Source organism: Ceratotherium simum, chromosome X, assembly GCF_057802395.1.
Source record: "Ceratotherium simum simum isolate JZ-2026a chromosome X, ASM5780239v1, whole genome shotgun sequence".
Classification (NCBI taxonomy): Eukaryota; Metazoa; Chordata; class Mammalia; order Perissodactyla; family Rhinocerotidae; genus Ceratotherium; species Ceratotherium simum.
This window is the reverse complement of record NC_141940.1, coordinates 21,479,245-21,498,914: the sequence shown is the minus strand read 5'-3', so window position 1 is coordinate 21,498,914 and position 19,670 is coordinate 21,479,245. Positions and strand designations below refer to the sequence as shown.

The window sequence follows — 19,670 nt, the reverse complement described above, 5'->3', positions numbered from 1 at the left end:
GCTCTGGGTGGGCAGGTGAGCCTCTCTAAGGTCCTCACCCTGACAACTCACACCCAGATGAGCGTTCTTGGTTATAAGAAATGTCTCCCCACTTCAGAGGAAACAGCCCAGAACTGAGGCCCTGGCGATGGCAGCTCAGGACTGACTTCGTTGACAAAAGATTTGAGACTTGCTTGTCAGTCCCCGGAATAAAGGACAGGCTGTGAGATTCTCTGGACATTTGGAGAGCTTCGAACCTAACCGGGGTGATTTCAAGAATGAGGCCTCTCTTTGCTTATGGAGCTATTCCTGTCCCCACAGGACGTTGTTCTCTACTGCCTCCAGAAAGACAGTGAAGATGTGAATCACCGCGACAATGCCGGCTACACGGCCCTGCATGAGGCCTGCTCCCGGGGCTGGACCGACATCCTGAACATCTTGCTGGAGCACGGGGCCAATGTGAACTGCAGCGCACAGGATGGCACAAGGCAAGAAGGCTGCTCCCCCACCCTGCCAGCTCAGCCCCTCACTCGAGAGAACTTGCCCCAGTCTGGGCCTTTGCAGCATGCCAGGCTGCAAGTTGCAGAGAACCCTTGTCAGGAGGCATTTCGGGAAGACAGCTGCAGACTGCAGAGAGAACTGGCTTAGGGCACAAGTGCATGAGTTCCTGGCTGGCCAGTCCATGCTGGTGACTAAGGGGAGGCTGGGGTTGTCTAGGGATCTTCCCATCAGATGCAGCTTCAACAGGAAGACCAGTCAGGCTTCCCTCTGCACCTGTCTCAGGCAGAATCTTGGGCTTTAGGAACTAGGAGGCTGACCTTAGAGTACCATCCGAGATTTGATTCTTTATATACTTTGAAAAAAGATGCCTGCTGTGTCTTAAAGAAACTGCACCCTTTCTCCTCTGCTCTACCAGAGGGCCTACTTGCTGGGCAAAATTGAGACATGAGCTGTTTACCACGTGGGGGACCTTGGGTCAAAGGCTGCAGGCTCTGCTTGGCCACCACCTGGTGTGTTTAGCCACTCTGCTCATCCCTGCTCTGGGGCGGTCATCCACGTCCTTCCGTTCTTACCCCCCAGCATCCGATTTAAGTTTATCCGGGGTCAGAGGCCCATTCTCTCCCAAACTCCAGAGCTAGCAGTGGAGTTCCATTGTGCCCTAGGGACTGTCCCAAGATGTTGGGGGGACCATAATGGAGAGAAATGGGAGGGAGGAGACAGAGGCACAGACAGAGAAGGAGGTGGGAAGATGTAATAGAGAGTGCAGGCCAGAGGTGGTTCCCCGACCCTAAACCTTACCCATATTACACTGGGGTCATCTCATTTTACACTTCTCTAATGAGGTAGCCTGAGATCTAGACCCCCAGATTCCCCCTTAGGCCCTGTTGTCCTCACCCCGTGTCTCCTCTGCAGGCCGGTTCATGATGCAGTGGTCAACGACAACCTGGAGACCATCTGGCTCTTGCTGTCCTATGGGGCAGACCCCACGCTGGCCACCTACTCGGGGCAGACGGCCATGAAGCTGGCCAGCAGCGACACCATGAAGCGCTTTCTCAGTGGTAAGCACAGCCCAGACTCGAAGCCTTCATCCTTGGGGCTGGCCTCTGGTTCCCGAACTCCTGAGGAGATATTCTTTATCTGCCCCCATCTCAAACAGCTCCCCTGAGGGGCATCAGCCCTCTTCACAGGCTTTCCTTCAAGCGGCTCAGAAATCTCTGTGTACTTAGACAAGCACAAAGGTCCGCTTCTTCTTGTCCTTGTGCTACGAGTGTCCACATTGCGTGCATCCTCTCCAGGGCCCTGGTAGCCTGGGGGAACCCATTTCCCTAGCTCGGTTCGTGGGGTAGGCCTCCTTGTGGGACAGCAGCTCTGCTAAATAGATTTAGTTGGGGGCAAAATGGGTTGACCTGTGCTTTGAATGGGATGTCAGTTGCAAAGAAGTGACTCTTAGCGTTTTGCTTTTGTTTTTGCCCTTTCTCCTTGTTGGTGATCAAAGTGGAACCTTTGGAACCCCTCCCAACACTGTATTCCTCACAGGCCATGCCTGTGGTAACTGTGATGTTCCCTCTGTGTCCCCCTGTTCCTTTCTCTTCCTCCTCCCTCACCTGCCCCTCTGGAAAAGTGTCTGGTGTTCAGGCCTATGGCAAGGGTCGCAAGCCAACACACATTTATTTTCTCATTAGCAGCTGGCAGCTGTTTGTCCGCAGTTAGGTAGCTCTACTGAGTTGGGCAGTGGGGAGGTGGGAAGGAGGGGAGTGTAGAGTGTAGCTTGGGCATGCTCAGTGGGAATCTCCTCAGCCTTGACCTCCAAATAAAGGAACCCCGCCTCCTTAGTGACGTCACAGCTTGGCCCTTGTTCTGGTAGTTACTTCTTCAGACTGCCTGAGCTATGGATGGAGCAGCTGGGAGTTGTATCACTGATCCCTCTTGGAGGCTTCAATGTTTGTGGTAGGACGCCTCTCAGATTGGGAGCCCACAGGACCAAGGATTTGCCCAAGGCCACTCCCTCTCACCTGGGCATTGGCCCCAGTCAGTCTGGAACCGCATACCCCGCCACCAGAGTTACAGTTCTGGGCTCCCACCCAGGAGCTCATTTGTTTATCAAACAAAGGTTAACTAAGTAGCTGATGATGAAGGAAGAAACAAAGGAACCTGAACTAAAGGTCCCAATGGAAGGAGGACTGGGTGGGAAGCACCACCTTCATACTAATAAAAGCAGGAGGGAGAGCAATGGGAGGCCGCTGAGGGAGGCCTTGACTCCTGCTCAGCCAGCCTCCATCCAGTCCCCAGTCAAGCTGACTAAACCCTGTGGTTATCATGTACAGGCCTCAGGCCTCACAGCCAGACCCAGCCTCTCTCTGGCTAGGGGCAGAAGGACTGCCTTGTCCTTCCCCCCAGCTCTGGGGTCCCAAGCCCCTGTCCTTGAGGGGCAGAGCAGCTTTGGGATGCTCATTCAGTCATTTGTCCTGGGCCATAGATGAGCTGAACCATCACTGGGGTGCAGGGCTCAGGGCAAGCCACCATTCGTGGCCTCCTGCCACATACCATGCGCCGCATGCACTCTGTCTCACATACACACGCACCTCTGCACTCCCCTTGATTATCTGGGAAAGGTGGCGCAGATGAACACCCCGAGCACCTAAACATGATAAAAGCTCCACGTGAAGCTCTGTCTCTGAGCAACAGGTCTAATCCAGGGGCCTCTTTGGGCTAGAGACTGCCCTCCTGAGGGTCTTGGGGCTCTCAGGGTCTGAATAAAGCTATCTGACCACCTTAGTCAGCAGACAAACTCTACTTCCTCGATCCCTTCTCCAAACTCCCAAAAGAGTTTGAATATTGAAACCATTTTAAGTAGTTAAAAAATTAGAAATAAACATGTTTTTCTCTCTTCTTGTTTCTGTTAACTCATCCCAGTACTAGCCAGCCTTTTGACACCTCCTTAAACTAACTCGAATGCCAGTCTGTGTTGCAGAATCAAGAGAAGACTTTTCTTAATTCTGGCACTTCCTAGCCTGTCCAGGCTGAACACCTTCATTCAAATCTTGACACTGTTTCTCAACTTTATGGGCATGGAGCTATAGCTTCATAATGGGGGCCAGGAGCTGAAAGGAGTGTGAAAACTGGGCCACTTCTTTTCCATGCAAATAGGAAGTGGCAATTAAAGGCAGAACTCCACCTGGCTGTTAGGGAAAGTGGTCGCAAGTCAGACTAGGACCTTGGCCTGACAACCCAGGGAGGCAGGCACTGGCAGGAGTCAACAGGCTCCCAGGAGGGGAGACTTGCGCCCAAAGGCTGTTTTGGGGGGACGAGAAGGCAAAGTCAGGGACCTTTTTTTAAATTGAGATGAAATGCACCTACAAGACCATTTTGAAGTGAACAATTCAGTGGCATTTAGTACATTCACAATGTTGTGCAACCATCATCGTGGGCTTTTTTTGTGTGTGTGTGAGGAAGATCAGCCCTGAGCTCACATCCATGCCACTCCTCCTCTTTTTGCTGAGGACGACTGGCTCTGAGCTAACATCCGTGCCCATCTTCCTCCACTTTATGTGGGACGCCGCCACAGCATGGCCTGGCAAGCGGTGCGTTGGTGCGCACCCAAGATCCAAACCCGGGCCCCCAGCAGCGGAGCGTGCGCACTTAACCGCTACGCCACGGAGCCGGCCCCCATCATGGGTTTTTTTGATGCCTTGAACCGAGTATTTCTCTTTTTTCATCCCCGTACGCCTCCCCGCCTCCAAATCTCAAGGAACCACTGGGTAGAGTGGTATAGAGGCTGCAAGAAGACCATGAGGTTGGAGGTTGGGCAGGTGGTCCCCTCCACTGCCCCACCCCCCAACCCCTACACCTGGCTGTATTTGCATGGACTTCTGGATTTTTTTTTACCTTGCCTGTCTGGCTGAGGTATTTAAAGCTTTTTGGTTTTCATCCCCAAGCATTTGCCTGATCAGACTCTCCACAGATTAATTGTCTTCTTCCTCCCCTAGTGGAGATCCCACTGGGCAGAAAATGAAGGCGCATCCCTGTAGGGTGCAAAGGGCTCCATTTTCTGCAAGTGAAAAAGAGCAAGAGCATCAGGGTTGCACCTTGTATAGAACTCCCCTCACTTTGTGCAAGGCCCCTGTTCTGGAAAAGTCTGGGAATCAAATCCTCTTTTAAAGATTTTATTTATTTGTTTTTCCCCCCCAAAGCCCCAGTAGATAGTTGTATGTCATAGCTGCACATCCTTCTAGTTGCTGTATGTGGGATGCGGTCTCAGCATGGCCAGAGAAGCAGTGCGTCGGTGCGCGCCCGGGATCCGAACCCGGGCTGCCAGCAGCAGAGCACGCGCACGCGCACTTAACCGCTAAGCCACGGGGCTGGCCCTCAAATCCTCTTTTAAATACAAAGGAATGTCACTATTTACAGGTATCCTGTAGTGAATCCTTTTGTAAAGCAGAAGATGCCGGTAATTCGTCTGGGTTGTAAATGGGGATTTTCCTATATTGGGTTGGCTTAAAGTGAGGCCTGTTTCTCCTGAGATCGTGAAGGATGTCATGGCACTCCTTCATTCATCCATGCATTTATTGAGCACCTGTTAGGTTTCAGGTACAGTGCTGGGTACTGGAGGGCAGACGGATGGCTCTCTGTCTCGTCCTCGGACTTGGAGCACCAAGCCATCCAAACCCTCCCAGAGACCTTTGGAAGACCTCCTCCTTGGGACAAATTACAGGCAGGCATGTGACTGCTCTGCCTTTGACCCCTTGATGAAAAGAGCTATATCGAAGCTAGCCAAGGGAAAACAGACTCCTTTTTCCTCTGGTGTCGGAAAGAACATGGGGGCTGTGGGTTGTCGCAGTTTGGGGCATCGGAGACAGTATCGGGATTGCCTTTCCTTGCTCTGATGAAAGGGTTAGCAATTGACCACTTGAGGTCACTGAATCACAGGTTTTTGTTTTTCCTGCGGAGACCTCTGCCATATGACCCCATGTCGAAGACTGCTTGTTTTTTGTTTTTCTCTCCTTTCATGTCCCTCAGCTGGTGACTTGGTTGGAGGAGATGGGGAGGGGGATCATGGGGCTCTGGGAAATAGAGAAACTCTGATTACCAGGGTGACTGCTCACATTTGAGCACTTATAAAATTTTTTTTTATTGAGGCAAAATTCACATAAAATTAACCATTTAAAAGTGAACAATTCAGTGGCATTTAGTGCATTCACAATGTTGTATAACCACCACCTCTATCTAGTTCCAAAACATTTTCATCACACCAAAATGAAACCTTGTGCCCATTAAGCAGTTGCCCTCCATTCCTTTCTCCCCCCAGCCCCTGGCAACCACCTGTCTGCTTTCTGTCTCTATGGATTTGCCCATTCTGGACATTTCCTATAAATGAAATGTCATACAATACAGGGCCTTCTGTGTCTGACTTCTTTCACATGGTATCATGTTGTTAATGCCGGTTCATATGGTAGCATGTATCAGTCCTTCCTTCCTTTTTAAGGCTGAATACTATCTCGTTGTATGGATAGACAACATTTTCTCTATCCATGCATCAGTAGATGGACATTGGGGTTGTGTCCGCCTTTTGGCGATTGTGACTAGCGCTGCCGTGAACATGCGTGTACAAGTGTTTGTTTGAGTACCAGTCTTCAGTTCTTTTGGATATGTACTTAGGAGTGGGAGTGCTGGGCTGAGGGTACTTTCTGAAGGGAAGGATCGAGTAAGGACTGAAAGTTGTGGGAGGGGCAAGGGAGAAGCAAGGAAAAGGGAAGTCACCCTTCATCCTGACTGTGTATGAAGACCTATGAGGAAGCTGCACCATCAAGCAAATCTTGGAGTTTCTTCTGTGTGCCACTCATGAGCCTTTCCTGACTTTTGCATCTTTGCTCATGCCAATTGACTTTTGGTCATCTCAAAAAGGCAAATTCACCTGCAAATGACAAAGATTTGCTGTCAGTGAGGAGAATTAGAGGAACGTGGCGAGGGCTCTGACGGCAGTTCCTAGAGATGAGCCCCTGGGGCTGCTCTGATGGAATCCTCATGTGACCTCTTTGGGGGGACAGCAGTCACTTGAATGCATATGTTTCGCCATGCTGGTTAAACAGGCACATTACTTTGTAGTCTTGCCTGGTAATTCCTCCCTCCCTCCCTTTCTTCCCCATATATTTATTATGCTCCTACTATGTGCCAGCCACCTGGGCTTAGGTACTGGGGAGACAATGATGAAAAAGATAGATGTGATCCCTGCCTTTTGGGAACTTACAATCTCATTCCTTTATCTCCCAGGACACCTAGCACAGGGCTAGGCACAGAATAGACACCTACCTAGGTGACAGATGCTTTTGGAAGAAACCACTTCCAACTCTCAAGTGCCACAGGGTACAGAAGAGAGCACATAAGCTGGCAGCCGTGACTTCAGGGTTTTTTCATGGAATGCACAAAAGATCTGATGTACGTGACTGAAGGTTTTCCACTCTAGCTGCTCAGCCATTACTTTGAAAACTTCTCTCTGCCTGCCTTCTCCTACCAGAAGAAACCCTCCATCTCCTAGAAGGATGCTAAAAAATGACTTCTTCAGTAGCTCATGACAGCTAATAGGCATTTTTGCTGAGAGGCCATGTGACCCAAAGGGAAGCTATATTGGAGTGTGCTAGTGCCTTCCAGTGGGGGAAACTAGCTCCATTCCTTTAAGAGTGGCTGCCAGCTTCCTCCTGGGATTTGATTTTCAGGGGGCACCTTCACCTCATTTGTGCCCTTTGGACTCTCTCCTGTCCTGTTGCCCAGGTGTCACTTGATGGCCAGTGGCAGCCATACACAGCTAGGTGTAACTGTAGCCAACTTGCCAACTGTACTAGTTGGCATATTGGCAACTGCTGGGCCATGTGCCCACAGATGACACAGTTGAATTTGTCGTGAAAACCTGCTTTTTGTCCACGTGGGGCTGAGAGGTGAAACAATTCCCCCAGATGATGCTTAGCTAGGAAACAAGGAAACTAAGGGCTGACCTGATGGCTGTCCTCAGATCAAGCAAGCAAAAGGTGGTTTACATTTTGTTATTGTGGTGAAATACTTGTAACATAAATTTTACTATTTTAAACTTTTTAAAGTGTACAGTTGAGTGATGTTAAGTACATTCACCATGTTGTGCAACCATCACCACGATCGAGTTTCAGAACTTTTTCATCACCCCAAAAGGAAACCGTGTGCCCCGTAGGCAGTCACTTCCCGTTCCCTCCCAACCACCAGTCTGCTTTCTGTCTCTATAGATTTGCCTGTTCTGGATATTTCATATACATGGAGTCATACACTATGTAGCCTTTTGTCTCTGGCTTCTTTCTCTTAGCATAATGTTTTCAAGGTTTATCCAGGGTGGGCCCCATGGCGTAGCAGTTAAGTGCGCGCACTCTGCTGCTGGCGGCCTGGGTTCGGATCCCGGGCACACACTGAGGCACCGCTTGTCAGGCCATGCTGTGGCGGCATCCCATATAAAGTGGAGGACGATAGGCACAGATGTTAGCCCAGGGACAGTCTTCCCTCAGCAAAAAGAGTAGGATTGGCATGCATGTTAGCTCAGGGTTGATCTTCCTCACACACACAAAAAAAGGTTCATCCACGTTGTAGCATGCATCAGCACTTCATTTCTCCTTATGGCCGAGTAATATTCCATTGTGTGGATATACCACATTTTGTTTATGCCTTCATCAACTAAATGACATTTGAGTTGTTTCCACTTTTTGCCTATTGTGAATAGAGCTGCTATGAACGTTCGTGTATAAGTTTTTGTTTGAACACCTATTTTCAATTCTTTGGGGTATATACCTAGGAGTGGAAGCAAAAGGTTTTCATGAGGATAAACTTGGCCATCTCCCCCATGGTTTTCAAAGATGAAACAGAAGGAATTATGCTTCCTTATCTTACTTTGGATAAATGGTGACTGGATATATGAACGTTGTGACCAGCAGGGAATTAAAATCCTGGGATAGGTCTAGGATTCTGCTTGCAGCATAATTCCCTACACCATTTAAAGCAGGGATCTCAGACCTAAATGCTTGCAGGCTGATCATGTAAGAGAGCAGAACAGGCTGGGTGGGGACTGTTAAATTGGAGAACACACATGTCGCCTTTCCCTCCAGCCAACTGTTGACATGCAGGAATGTGGACGCAGTGTTGCCAGATCTTCTGATATTTTTTTCAAGAAAAGTTGGAAATCTGGATTTTTAAGTGAAATCTCTCAATTTTAAAATAATGGATGTTAATTAAGTTTTGTTTTTTTTTTTTCTTTTTTTTGGTTTAAAACACTGGGCCAAACTCCTGGCGGTCAGTGGGCTAGATTTGGCTTCTGGCTGCTGGTTTGCAAGCTCTGATTGACAGCAGGAAGTGTATCTCTCTCTGGTCACTCCCGGCCCCTCTTGTGGTCCTTCCTTCCCTTCTCCCATTCTCCTAGCCCCATATGGATGTACTTTGCTTCCAGATTCCTTCTCCAGCCTACCCTCCTTGCCTCACTGCCTCCTCTTCTTTCATCAGATCACCTCTCGGATCTTCAGGGCCGGGCAGAGGGTGATCCTGGTGTATCCTGGGACTTTTACAGCAGTTCTGTGTTGGGTAAGCTTTAAGTGGGATTCTTCCCACCCTTGTCCATGGCTTCAAGATGTGGGATTTGCTTTGGGTTTACTGGTTCTTCTCAAAGACAGGAGTCACACTGTGGAGGTAGCCCTTCTTCACCTTTTAGTAGCTTACAGACCCTTTCAGCCCAAACCCAAGCCCATGCTTCCCCCAGACCTAGAATTCATTGGCCTAAACTAGGAGATGCCACTGATTTGGACAAAGCCATCCTTCATTAGCCCTCTACTACTCCCGACTCTGGGTATTTTTTTTTTATTCTCTCTCTTCCAAGGTCCCTTTCTCCTCCCTTGCTTTATCCTAACCCTGCCAGAAGCCCCTGTGCGCTTGTCACCTGTTCTGGTATTGCTCACACTCGAGAGGGACCCAGCCCCTCATCTGACAGCTACCATTCCCTCCCTACCCCGCCCCCCTGATGCACACATTTTCTGAGATAGCTGCTGCCCGAGCCCTCAGCCGTCTGGCCCAAGCTTGCCTCTCTTGGGATAGCAGGGAATCTTGATTTGTGGCAGTCATCTAGCATTCACTCATTAGGCCAGGGGCTCACATTGAGGGAGGCGCCCACCCCTAAGCTCGGGGGAAGTTGGAGCAAGAGGAGGTTGGGATGGACTGAAACAAGCCACGCCCAAAGTTATTTCTGGGGAAGGGAAGGGTGAGCCCCCTTCGGGCTTCTGGGGACCCCAGCAGGCAGTCGGGCGGTTTGGGAATGCCGTGGGCAGCAAAGGGCAGGTGTTTTTACCTTGCCTTTGACTACTGGTAGGAGCTTCAGGCTTCCATCTCCAACAGCTGAGCAGCTCATCCTTCACCTCAGCTTGCTTTTTTCCAGTTGGACTGTGGAGGAGGTTAATGAATCTCTGGCCACAAAACATGATCTTCCAGGGCTAGAACTTTCACATGCCCTCCTAAGGCTATGAGCCAGGGGGTAGCGAACCTTGGCCCCGACCAGGGGTCTGTGGGCTTGTTGTTTATCTCCTAATCATGCCCCTTTATCTTGTTGGAGCATTTCTGTTCTTCAGTTTTGTGCATGTAGCTAAATCCTAATTCCCTGTGTGCTTTCCTTACAGAGGAAAAGGATGGGTTTGCCTGTGACCTCCTACATAATCCTCCTGGGAGCTCCGATCAAGAAGGAGATGATGTGGAAGAGGATGATTTTATGTTTGAGCTCTCAGATAAGCCTCTTCTCCCTTGCTACAACCTCCAAGTGTCAGTGTCCCGCGGGTGAGTGTCTGAGAGATCTATAGGGACTAAGTGCCAGGATCCTGGCAACCCTGGCCCACCTCCCTGGGAAGGGTAGAGTTCTCCAGAAGGAAGCTGAGACCTGGAGAACAAATGCTGGAGCCTAGGAAAGATAATATATGACCAAGGCCAGCCTGACTTTGCAGCCTAGATTAGTTACATTCAGAATAGAGGCTGTAAGCTCTAGATATATTGACTGTATGTATTTCCCAAACCCCAAATCTAGATTGACTCTGAAGGATTTTTTCACTGTTCTTTGGTGTAAGAGATGATCTGGGAGATATTTGGGCTGATGAACTATTAGAATCTCTGAAACATTTCTGTGGTTTCTGGGGACAGCCAGACAGAATATTTGAACTTGAGTTTCTTGGAAAAGCTGGGGCATATGGTTGCCATAGCTATGGGGCCACTGGGGTCCTTAAGTAATCCACAGGCTGGTTTCTCGTAGCCCTAATGTTGGCGAGATGATGGCACGGGCGCTCTCACCTCAGATTACCGTGTCTATTATAATGGGGATCACCAATTTTCAGAGACTAGAGTATACCTGACACTTAACATGAGACTGAACCCAATTTAATCTTTATTTGATGATTCAGAAGGGAGTTCGACAGCCTGCAGGGCCGTGGTTCTTGTCGGGTTTCACCATATGGCAGCGTGTGGCAGTGCTGGTTCGGGGGATGCAGGATGAATCATCCTTTTGTTCTTAGCCTCCATCATTCAGTCTTTTCTTCTTCTTGGTGTCTTCACATATTTCAAATACCTTTGCAAACCCTTTTAAGGATACTTTTTCTTTGATACCTATTTTTTAAATACCAGACCCTATTTTTTAAAAAAGTGAAAGCACATGAATCGCACATGACAGAGAGGGGCGACAATGGATTAGGAGCCCTTCATGTGAGCTCCTCAGGTGACGACTCTAACCACTGGACCTCAGTTTCTTTGCATCCCTTCTCCCATGGCCTGATAAGAATAACAATAGCCTATATGATGACACTAGTAGCGATCAAGTTTCAGGGGCTTTTGGTCCTTATTCTTCTGGGCATAAGCTGATCCCTGAGGGCGGGGCTGGGCCCCTGGGATATAGTATTGCACAGTTAATTAATTCCTCCAAAGTATTCAGCACCTCCTTCTCTGAAACAGGATCTAGGGCCCCAGGCACTAAAAGGACCAGGATAGCGTGCTCTAGGTGTGGACAGAACATGGGGTAATGGAGGGCTGCGTGCCACTCAGCGAGCTAGGCAGCAGGCAGGTTTTCGGTTGAGAGCTTGGTACCTGCAAAGCTGGTTTCCCTGATGTTCCCTCCTCCATCACCTCTTCTGAATCTGCCCTTCCCCACAGCTGCAGCATGATGTGAAAATTTATGTTTTTCAAGAAGGAGGGAGGGTGTAGAATGATGACTCTGAGGCCCTGTGAGGTTGAGAAGTGCCTTCTGAATCCTCAAAGCAAAACTGAATTCTGATCACCAGTGTTGATGTTCTGAGGGTTTTTTCTATTCTTTGAAAGTGATGGTCCAAGTGTATGGTATCTATGGTCCCTTTCTCTTAACACAGAACACTCCATTCCCTGATTGCGTGAGATGACGGAGTTTGCTCTCATTTGGAAGAAATGTTGCATATTAGGGATCAAGATTGTGGGTCTGGGTAGAAGTTTTAGGCGCTGTACATAACATCCAATCCCATAAACATGTCTTAAGCAGTTGCACCAGGTCCAACCCTGAGGGCTGGAATACAGCTCTGGCCTTCAAAGAATCTCCAGTCTAGTGGAGGAGATAGACAAGTATACTCTTAATAAAAGACCAGGTGTCCTATGCAGATTTATTATTGCAAGAAACTCAAACAGTTCAGAAGGGTGTCAAGTGAAAAATAAAAGTTCCTGGGCCAGCCCCGTGGCTTAGCGATTAAGTACATGCGCTCTGCTACTGGCAGCCCGGATTCAGATCCCGGGTGCGCATGGATGCACCGCTTGTCCGGCCATGCTGAGACAGCGTCCCACATACAGCAACTAGAAGGATGTGCAACTATGACATACAACTATCTACTGGGGCTTTGGGGGGGGAAAAAAGGAGGAGGATTGGCAATAGATGTTAGCTCAGAGCCGGTCTTCCTCAGCAAAAAGAGGAGGATTAGCATGGATGTTAGCTCAGGGCTGATCTTCCTCACACAAAAAAAGAAATAAATAAAATAAAAATTATAAAAAAATTAAAATAAAGTCTTAAAAAAAAAAAGAAAAAGAAAAGTTCCAGTCCACCCCAAGCCCCCATTTCTACACCAGAGAGAACCACAGTTTACGTTTCTTTTGTATCCTTTCCGAAGTGGGCTCTGTTATAAGTATTATAATAGGGCTGTGAACCAAGTGCCATGAGACCATTGAAGATAGGACAAGCAACCAGTTACATAGGGGGAAGGCTTCACGGGGGGTCTGAGCTGGGCCAGAGAGGAGAGGAGGATGGAGGGTGTGGCACGAGCACAGGCCCCGGGAACTACAAGTTCAGGAAGTAGGGCTAGTCCTTCATCGAATGGCTGGCACTTGGCAGGGTAGGGGACACAGTGTGTGTGTGTGAGATTGGGTGGAGATTGGGCTGAAGAGGTGGGATGGGATCATGTTTGGAAGGTGTTACATGATATCATGCTAAAGAATTTGGAGTATTTTTCTGGAGGTACTGGGGATCCATTGAAAGCTGTTTAGGGAGCGAGCAAGAAGGTCAGATTTTCTTTTTAGAAAACTAATAGTAACAGAGGATCCAATAAGGGTGGGTGGAGGTGCAGAAGAGTGAGTCTTGGCAGAGAGAAACCAGTTAGGAGGCTGATGCAATCTAGTCCAATCCAAAAGTGGCAAAGGCGGGAAGTGGGACAGTGGAGTGGCAAGGAAGGAAAGCCTTGAAAACAGGGACCACTAACATGGGGATGCTGCGTTTCTTCCTGGTTTAGTCAAAGCAAGAGTTTGGCCCATGACTGGCCTCTCCAGCACCCCTCCCAGCTGTCCCCAGGCTGCCGCCCAGTCGGGTGTGCTCAGCAAAGTCAGACTGGCTGTAATGTGAGCTCTGGCCCTGCAGAAACGATGGTGCTGCCGCTGGAGAAAAAACTTGTCTAATGCATTCCAGAGCCAAAGAGAAATGCCTTTTGGATTACCCGCAGTTTAGGCCTTTCTCCACGGCTCCCCCTCTGCTGGGGAAGATCTTGGAGAACAAGGAGGCAGGGGAAGCAGGAGCGAGAACAGGAAAGGGAAACCAGACGGGGCTGATGGCGGTTGGTGGAGAGAAGAACTGGTCCCAGCAGATGGTCAATTCCAGGGCACGGGTGTGGGGAAGGCCTGGGGAAGCCTGCTAAGAGTTTTGGTTCTGGAAGGCCCCTTTCCCTTCTGCTCCCACTTTTTGGAGGAGGTCAGTCATGGTTGAGTGCTTGCCATTTAGCTGAAAGCTGGGTCAGCTGGTGTAGGGGGCAGGAGAACATTTTCGCCTCAGCTACACCCAAGGAGCCTATGGCTTAGTGGAGGGTAGCCAGACTGACCTTCCTGGCCCTTCCAGCGTGCTCCCGGCGCCCACACCGCCTCCCCCAAGCCCCCTTTCCTAACTACCAGTCTTGCCTCACTTTTCCAGGCCCTGCAACTGGTTTCTCTTTACCGACGTCCTGAAGAGGCTGAAGCTTTCCTCGAGGATCTTTCAGGCTCGGTTCCCGCACTTTGAAATTGCCATCCTGCCCAAGGCTGAGTTCCACCGGCAGGTGGCCTCCAGTCAGCTGCTGACCCCTTCCGAGAGGCCTGGAGGCCTGGACGCCAGATCCGCCCCAGGCTCCTCTGAGACTGTGGAGCTGGTGCGGTACGAGCCTGAGCTACTTCGGCTCCTAGGGTCCCAGGTGGAGTTCCAGCCTTGGAACAGTTGACCGGGAAACAGCCCCTCCCTTTTCTTCTTTCTCCTCCCGAGTTCACCCTTCCCCCACCTCCCATGTCCCCCCCCCGCCGAGCACCAGACTGCAGAATGAGGCAATAATACGGACCAACAAGAAGCCGCCTTATCAATGCCAGCATTAGTGACTGGATTTTTTTCTTTTTGGTTACAATTAGTTCTCCCTGTCATCGTCATTGTTGTCATGGTTGGTGATGGGGGTGGAAAGTTGAACTCCACGTCTGAGGACAAGAGGTCCCAGGGGTGGTGGGAGGTGGTGCCAGGGTCCCTTGGACTGGCCTCCTTGGGTATGACCAAGACCAAACCTGGGCCCTGGGTGGCCGCGGCCTGGCCGGAGGAGAAATGAGAAAAGCCCAAATCTCTGAGCGCCCCCTCCGTTCCCCTGTGTTCTTCTGTCTTCCATAGTATTTATTTTATTAGTATTTAATTTGTATTGTTTCATTGGTTTCTGATAAGTCTGTATCACTGTGATGATTTGAGACAGCTTGTTGTATTGAGGGACTTTCTTCACCTCCTTTCTTTGTCTTTCTTGATAAGCTCTGGAGCTGCTCCCCCCTCTGACAAAGTACTTCCAGGCTTCCCCCCAACCCTGCACTGGGGAGGGGGTGGGGAGGGGTGGGGGGCCATTGACTTGTGACTAATGAAGCTGGCTGGTGCTGGCCCAGGGCTGGGGGGTTGGGGGTAAATCCCGAGGCTTTGGTGCTCCCCCCCCCGTTTTTTCTCCTTCGTGCCCCCCCTACCCTTTGCAGCAGCCCCGCTATCCTGAGATTAGTGTTTACCGGGGAGGGGAGGATTGTGGGAGTGAGGAGTTAATGAATTACTCCAATAGAGGAGAGTTGAGACTGGGCCTGAAGGATAAGGCTGCCCCCTCCTCACGCTGTCTTCCCTGCTCCCCTCAGAGTGCACAGTATGAGTTTGTTCTCGCAGCTTTCCCCCTGGTACCCCCAGCCACCCCACCCCGTTCTGGTCTCACCCTCTCCGGATACTGAGCCTCTCAGCTCCCAGCCCTTGCCCCCCATCTCTCCCCCTTGCCAGAATCGCAGCACCCCTTTCCTCTCTCCTCTCTCTCCTCCCTCCTTCTCCCTCTGCCCTTCATCCTCTAGAATCTGCAGTGGGCTCTGGGATTGACTGCCAGATGTGAAATCCAGGCCTCAGCTGTTTCCTAGGCAAGGGCAGGATACTGGTCTCCAGCCAGGCTCCATTCCTGCCTGGGGCCCTGGGGCCAAATGTATGGCCTCCAGTGCTGGGCTTGTTCAGAGAGAGAGAGGGACAGAGGGCAGAGCTCCGGCTGCTTCCCCGTCCCCGCCCTCCCCCGCCCGTGGTGTTATCTTTCCCACTCTTGTTCTTATTTTTCTACCAATTGCTATTTTTCCGAACAATCCTTGTAGAGAGTATGTGCCATCCAAAGGCAGGAGGGCCTCACTGTGGCCGGCTCTGGTTGGAGATGGTACAGTTTTATTGTACAGGTGCTAAAACAACAACAACAAAAGAAGAAAATGGAAAAAAAAAAGACAAAAAAAAAGGCAAAAAAAAAAGCCAGTTTGAGGATGGGACAATCTGTTCTCTGGAGACTCCTGACCATGCGGGAGCATTGGTGGTTATTTTCTTTGTGTTGTGTTTGTTCTTTGTTCCCAGGGGGAAGTTCTAGGCCCCCTTCTGTAGGACTGCTCCCCACCCCCACCATACTGCCCAGTTGGTTTTGAACAGTTGTTCTCCCTTTAAAAAAAAAAAAAAAAAAATATATATATATATATATATATATATATATATATATATATAAAGTTGAGGGATTTTGGGTTTTAATTTTCTGGTTTTGTTGGGGTTCATAGTATTGTGTGGTTTACTTTATGTTTACTTTTTTGCATTTGGGTGTGTATTCTGGCTGCCCTTTATGTTTCATTTTAAGCAACTGGCTGTGGAGTCAAAAACACTTGCATACTGAAAAACCTGTGTCAGGGCTTCTGTCTCCTGTCTCTCTTTACTCTTCTCCCCGTTGTGGCTTTTCTGTGGTTAAAGAAGATGGGCATCTGGATGAAGTCACTGGGGAAACCCTTGATCCTCCTTTGCAGCTTTGGATCCTTAGGGGTGCAACGAATGAGGACTAGGTGGAGAGGCTAGGGGACATTTGGGTCACTGGGGCATGATCTGGAAAGAAAAGGAAAGGCAGGGGCAAATCCTGGGGGGTGGGCTGGCGGGGAGAATTGAATACCTGCATTGGGGTGTGTGTGTGTGTGTGTGTGTGTGTGTGTCTGCATTCCTTGTTTGCCATAGAAGTAGAACTAGAGGGAGCTAGAGGGAGGAGCCCTCTTTTAGGTGGCTGTGAGGAATGATCCTCTTGAACTCAAGGAAATCATCTGCCTGCTGGCTCTCCTTCCTGCCCTGGGCCACCCATTTAGGCACCTGACTGCATGGTCTTATCACTGCCCTCACTTTTGTGCCAGTGTCCCCTCTGCCCACCCACACAGTGCAGTGGTTCTGGTTTCCTAAGACCCAGCTACTATGAAGGTCCATCCTGCATTTTACGGTTTTTCCTCTAACTTCTGAAAAACTGGTAGAAGCTACGATTCCCTCTGACTGTAGGCTCCAGCATGTACCTGTTACTGTTTGAGAGGAAGGGGATGTTTGACAAGCCAGGGACGAGGCCATTTTAAGCTATTTTCTTAGGGCCTCTCGCTGTGGCTTAAGTCTCTAGAGAGCCTTGTCAGTGTGTAGGTGAGGGGATCTGTGTCTGGCCGCCTGCAGTCCAGCCATCCCCCAGAGTGAACTGTGAGCTGCTATCTTTGCTCGAGCCCCAGGAGCAGGCCTCACCCCAGATCTCTCTTCCCAGGAGGAGGAGCATCGTCCCCTTTGAGCCAAAGTATTAATATTCCTCATTGGCCTTCGCTTCCCCACATTCTGGTCCCAAGGCCCTCTGGAATAGTTGCTTTCTCTGGTTCCCAAAAAACCCCATAACAGTACTGATTTCAGCTCAATCCTCTGTTTGAAATGTGCAGTTAAGAAATCAGGGGCTGGCCCAGGGGCGCAGCAGTTAGGTTCGCGCATTCCGCTACTGGTGGCCCCGGTTCGGATCCTGGGCGCACACCGATGCACTGCTTGTCTGGCCATGCTGAGGCCGTGTCCCACATACAGCAACTAGAAGGATGTGCAACTAGGATGTACAACTATCTACTGGGGCTTTGGGGAGAAAAAGGGAAAAAAAAGGAGGATTGGCATTAGATGTTAGCTTAGGGCTGGTCTTCCTCAGCAAAAAGAGGAGGATTGGCATGGATGTTAGCTCAGGGGTGATCTTCTTCACAAAAAAAAAGAAAGAAATCAGGGGCTGGCCCAGTGGCACAGCAGTTAGGTTTGCACGTTCCGCTTCGGCAGCCTGAGGTTCGCCAGTTCAGATCCTGGATGCGGACCTACTCACCGCTCATCAAGCCATGCTGAGGCGGGGTCCCACAGAGAAAAGCTACAACTCTACATCTATGACACACAACTATGTACTGGGGCTTTGGGGAGAAAAAAGAAAAAAGAGGAAGATTGGCAACAGATATTAGCACAGGGCCAATCTTCCTCAAAAAAAAAAAGAGATCAGACATGTCAATAGGTCATGAAAATCATGTGGTGTGTGCAAGAATTCAGCTAGGCCCAGGATGCTTTGGGGGCTCAAAGGGATGGGCAAGGGCATTGGGGTGGTTGGGAAGACCTGGGAGAGGTGATGTCTAGTTGACACTGAAGTAGAAAAAGAGGAATTAGGGGTGGCAGGGAAGAGTCTTTGAACTGAAGGGACAATATGAGCAAAGGCTTGGAGACAAAGAAGAGGATAGTATGTGCAGGAAACTACAACCCACTTCAGTGTCACTGCAGCTGGAAGGGACAGATGGGGAGGGAGGGTGCAGGAGCCCTGCTGGCCACGCCAAGGAGCATGGCTTGGACTTCTGCCTTAGGTGATGGAGAACCATGGGAAAACTTTAAACTGTGTATTGACAGAGGTTTTTTTGTTTGTTTTTATATTAAGAAGTCAGTAAAAATATGTTGGAGGTGGGACAAGCAGAGGGAGGGAAAGAAAGGTAATTGGTTGAGATTCAGAAGAAAGGGTGAAGGGAGAGTGGTGGGGGCACTAGAATGATTTCCATTTAAGGCAGGAGGGAGATGCTGTGGGCAAAGTCAGAATGATTCCAAAAGAATGGGCGATAGTCATTTGGGGAGTTGTGGACAGCCATGGGCGTTTGGTTTTGGGTGTGTGGGTGGTGCACACCCCTTTCTTTCCCTAGAGAAAGGGGAGGAGTTAAAGGCGGAACCAAACAGCAGTTTCTGGTTTTCTTGCTTTTGGGTTCCTTTCTCCACACCTTTCTGGAGTCCTTCCACTGCCCTTCAGCCAGGTCGGGAAGCTCAAGGAAGAAAGTATGGGCTGTGATATTCGATCTGCATCCCTGGTCTGGATTTGGGTGAGGGCCTCTTATTAAACAGTCTCCTAATCCTTTCAGTGTAGCTTAGGGGAAAGAGCCAGCTCCACCACTTACTACCTAGGCTGCCCTTGGGTGAAAACTGCATCTTTCTGAGCCTTAATTGCTCCATCTGCCAAATGGGGCTCAGTTTACTGACGACGGAAGAGACTCATACTGAATATACACGGGTGTTTAGCCGAAGTGAGTTCCTCCTACGTGCTGAGGTCACGAGCCTACAGTGAATGATGGTCTTACCAGAACGTTCCTCTTTGGGGTGCAGGGTTGAAAGGGAGGCCCTGTTCAAGTCTCCATATCCCCGGAGAAAGGACCGTCCACTATCGCCTCATCCCTATTTGGGTTAGATGGGGGGTGAATAAGACAGTATACTCCTGCCCCCTCCATATTCTAACCCATAACGGGAAAGCTGGTTGGGTGTCTTACTGTGTCCCGCCCCCGCCAAGACAAGTGTGTGTGTGTTTTAGGGAGGATGGGGTCCGCCCCAAGGGCGGCTTGCTTAGCTGCCAGCGGGACGCGCCAAGGGCTCAGGCCTTCTGAATCCCACGGCGGGCCAGGCCGGGCTCCACGTGCTCCTCTAGACTATGAGTTTCCACCGCGAGGGGGGCTGGCAAGCAGCAGCGTCGGGCCGTTGGGCGCGGACGCCTCCCCGGCCCCGCGCCGGCCCTCCCGGAACTCCGGCTCAGGCAGCGGGCGGTCGGGGCCCTTCCCTAGCAAACGGATCTCACGGGCGCCTCGATCGCTCTCCGATTCCAAGGTAGAAAGCGGCGCCGCGTGGAAATGCAGCTAAAGGCAGGCTGCGGTGGGGAGGGGGGCCAGGCCAGGGGCTCACTCCCGCCGCCCTGGGGAGAGCCAGGCGGGCGCGGGAGGCCGGCTCCGCCGCGTGCTCACCTGCTCGTCCCGGAGGCTGGGGGAGGGGGCCGCCGGGGGCGGGGCCAGGGCGCGACTGGCCAATGGGGAGAGGGCATTCAATCGATTGCTGTATTCCCCTTGGAAAGTGGAGGGGG

At 50.4% G+C, this 19,670-nt stretch overlaps 1 protein-coding gene across 5 annotated transcripts in view; it reads left to right on the top strand.

The window, feature by feature from the left end:
- The window catches only part of BCORL1 (BCL6 corepressor like 1), a 60,932-nt gene extending 44,768 nt beyond the window's left edge, over positions 1–16,164 (top strand). For all 5 annotated transcript variants that reach the window (XM_014792798.2, XM_087426778.1, XM_014792796.2 and 2 more), the window contains 5 exons: positions 301–467; positions 1,393–1,538; positions 8,986–9,063; positions 10,146–10,299; positions 13,913–16,164. In XM_014792798.2, coding sequence (XP_014648284.1) covers positions 301–467; positions 1,393–1,538; positions 8,986–9,063; positions 10,146–10,299; positions 13,913–14,195 — 828 coding nt within the window. In that variant the 3' untranslated portion in view covers positions 14,196–16,164. The remainder of the gene's footprint in view (positions 1–300; positions 468–1,392; positions 1,539–8,985; positions 9,064–10,145; positions 10,300–13,912) is intronic.
- The last annotated feature ends 3,506 nt before the right edge of the window (positions 16,165–19,670 follow it).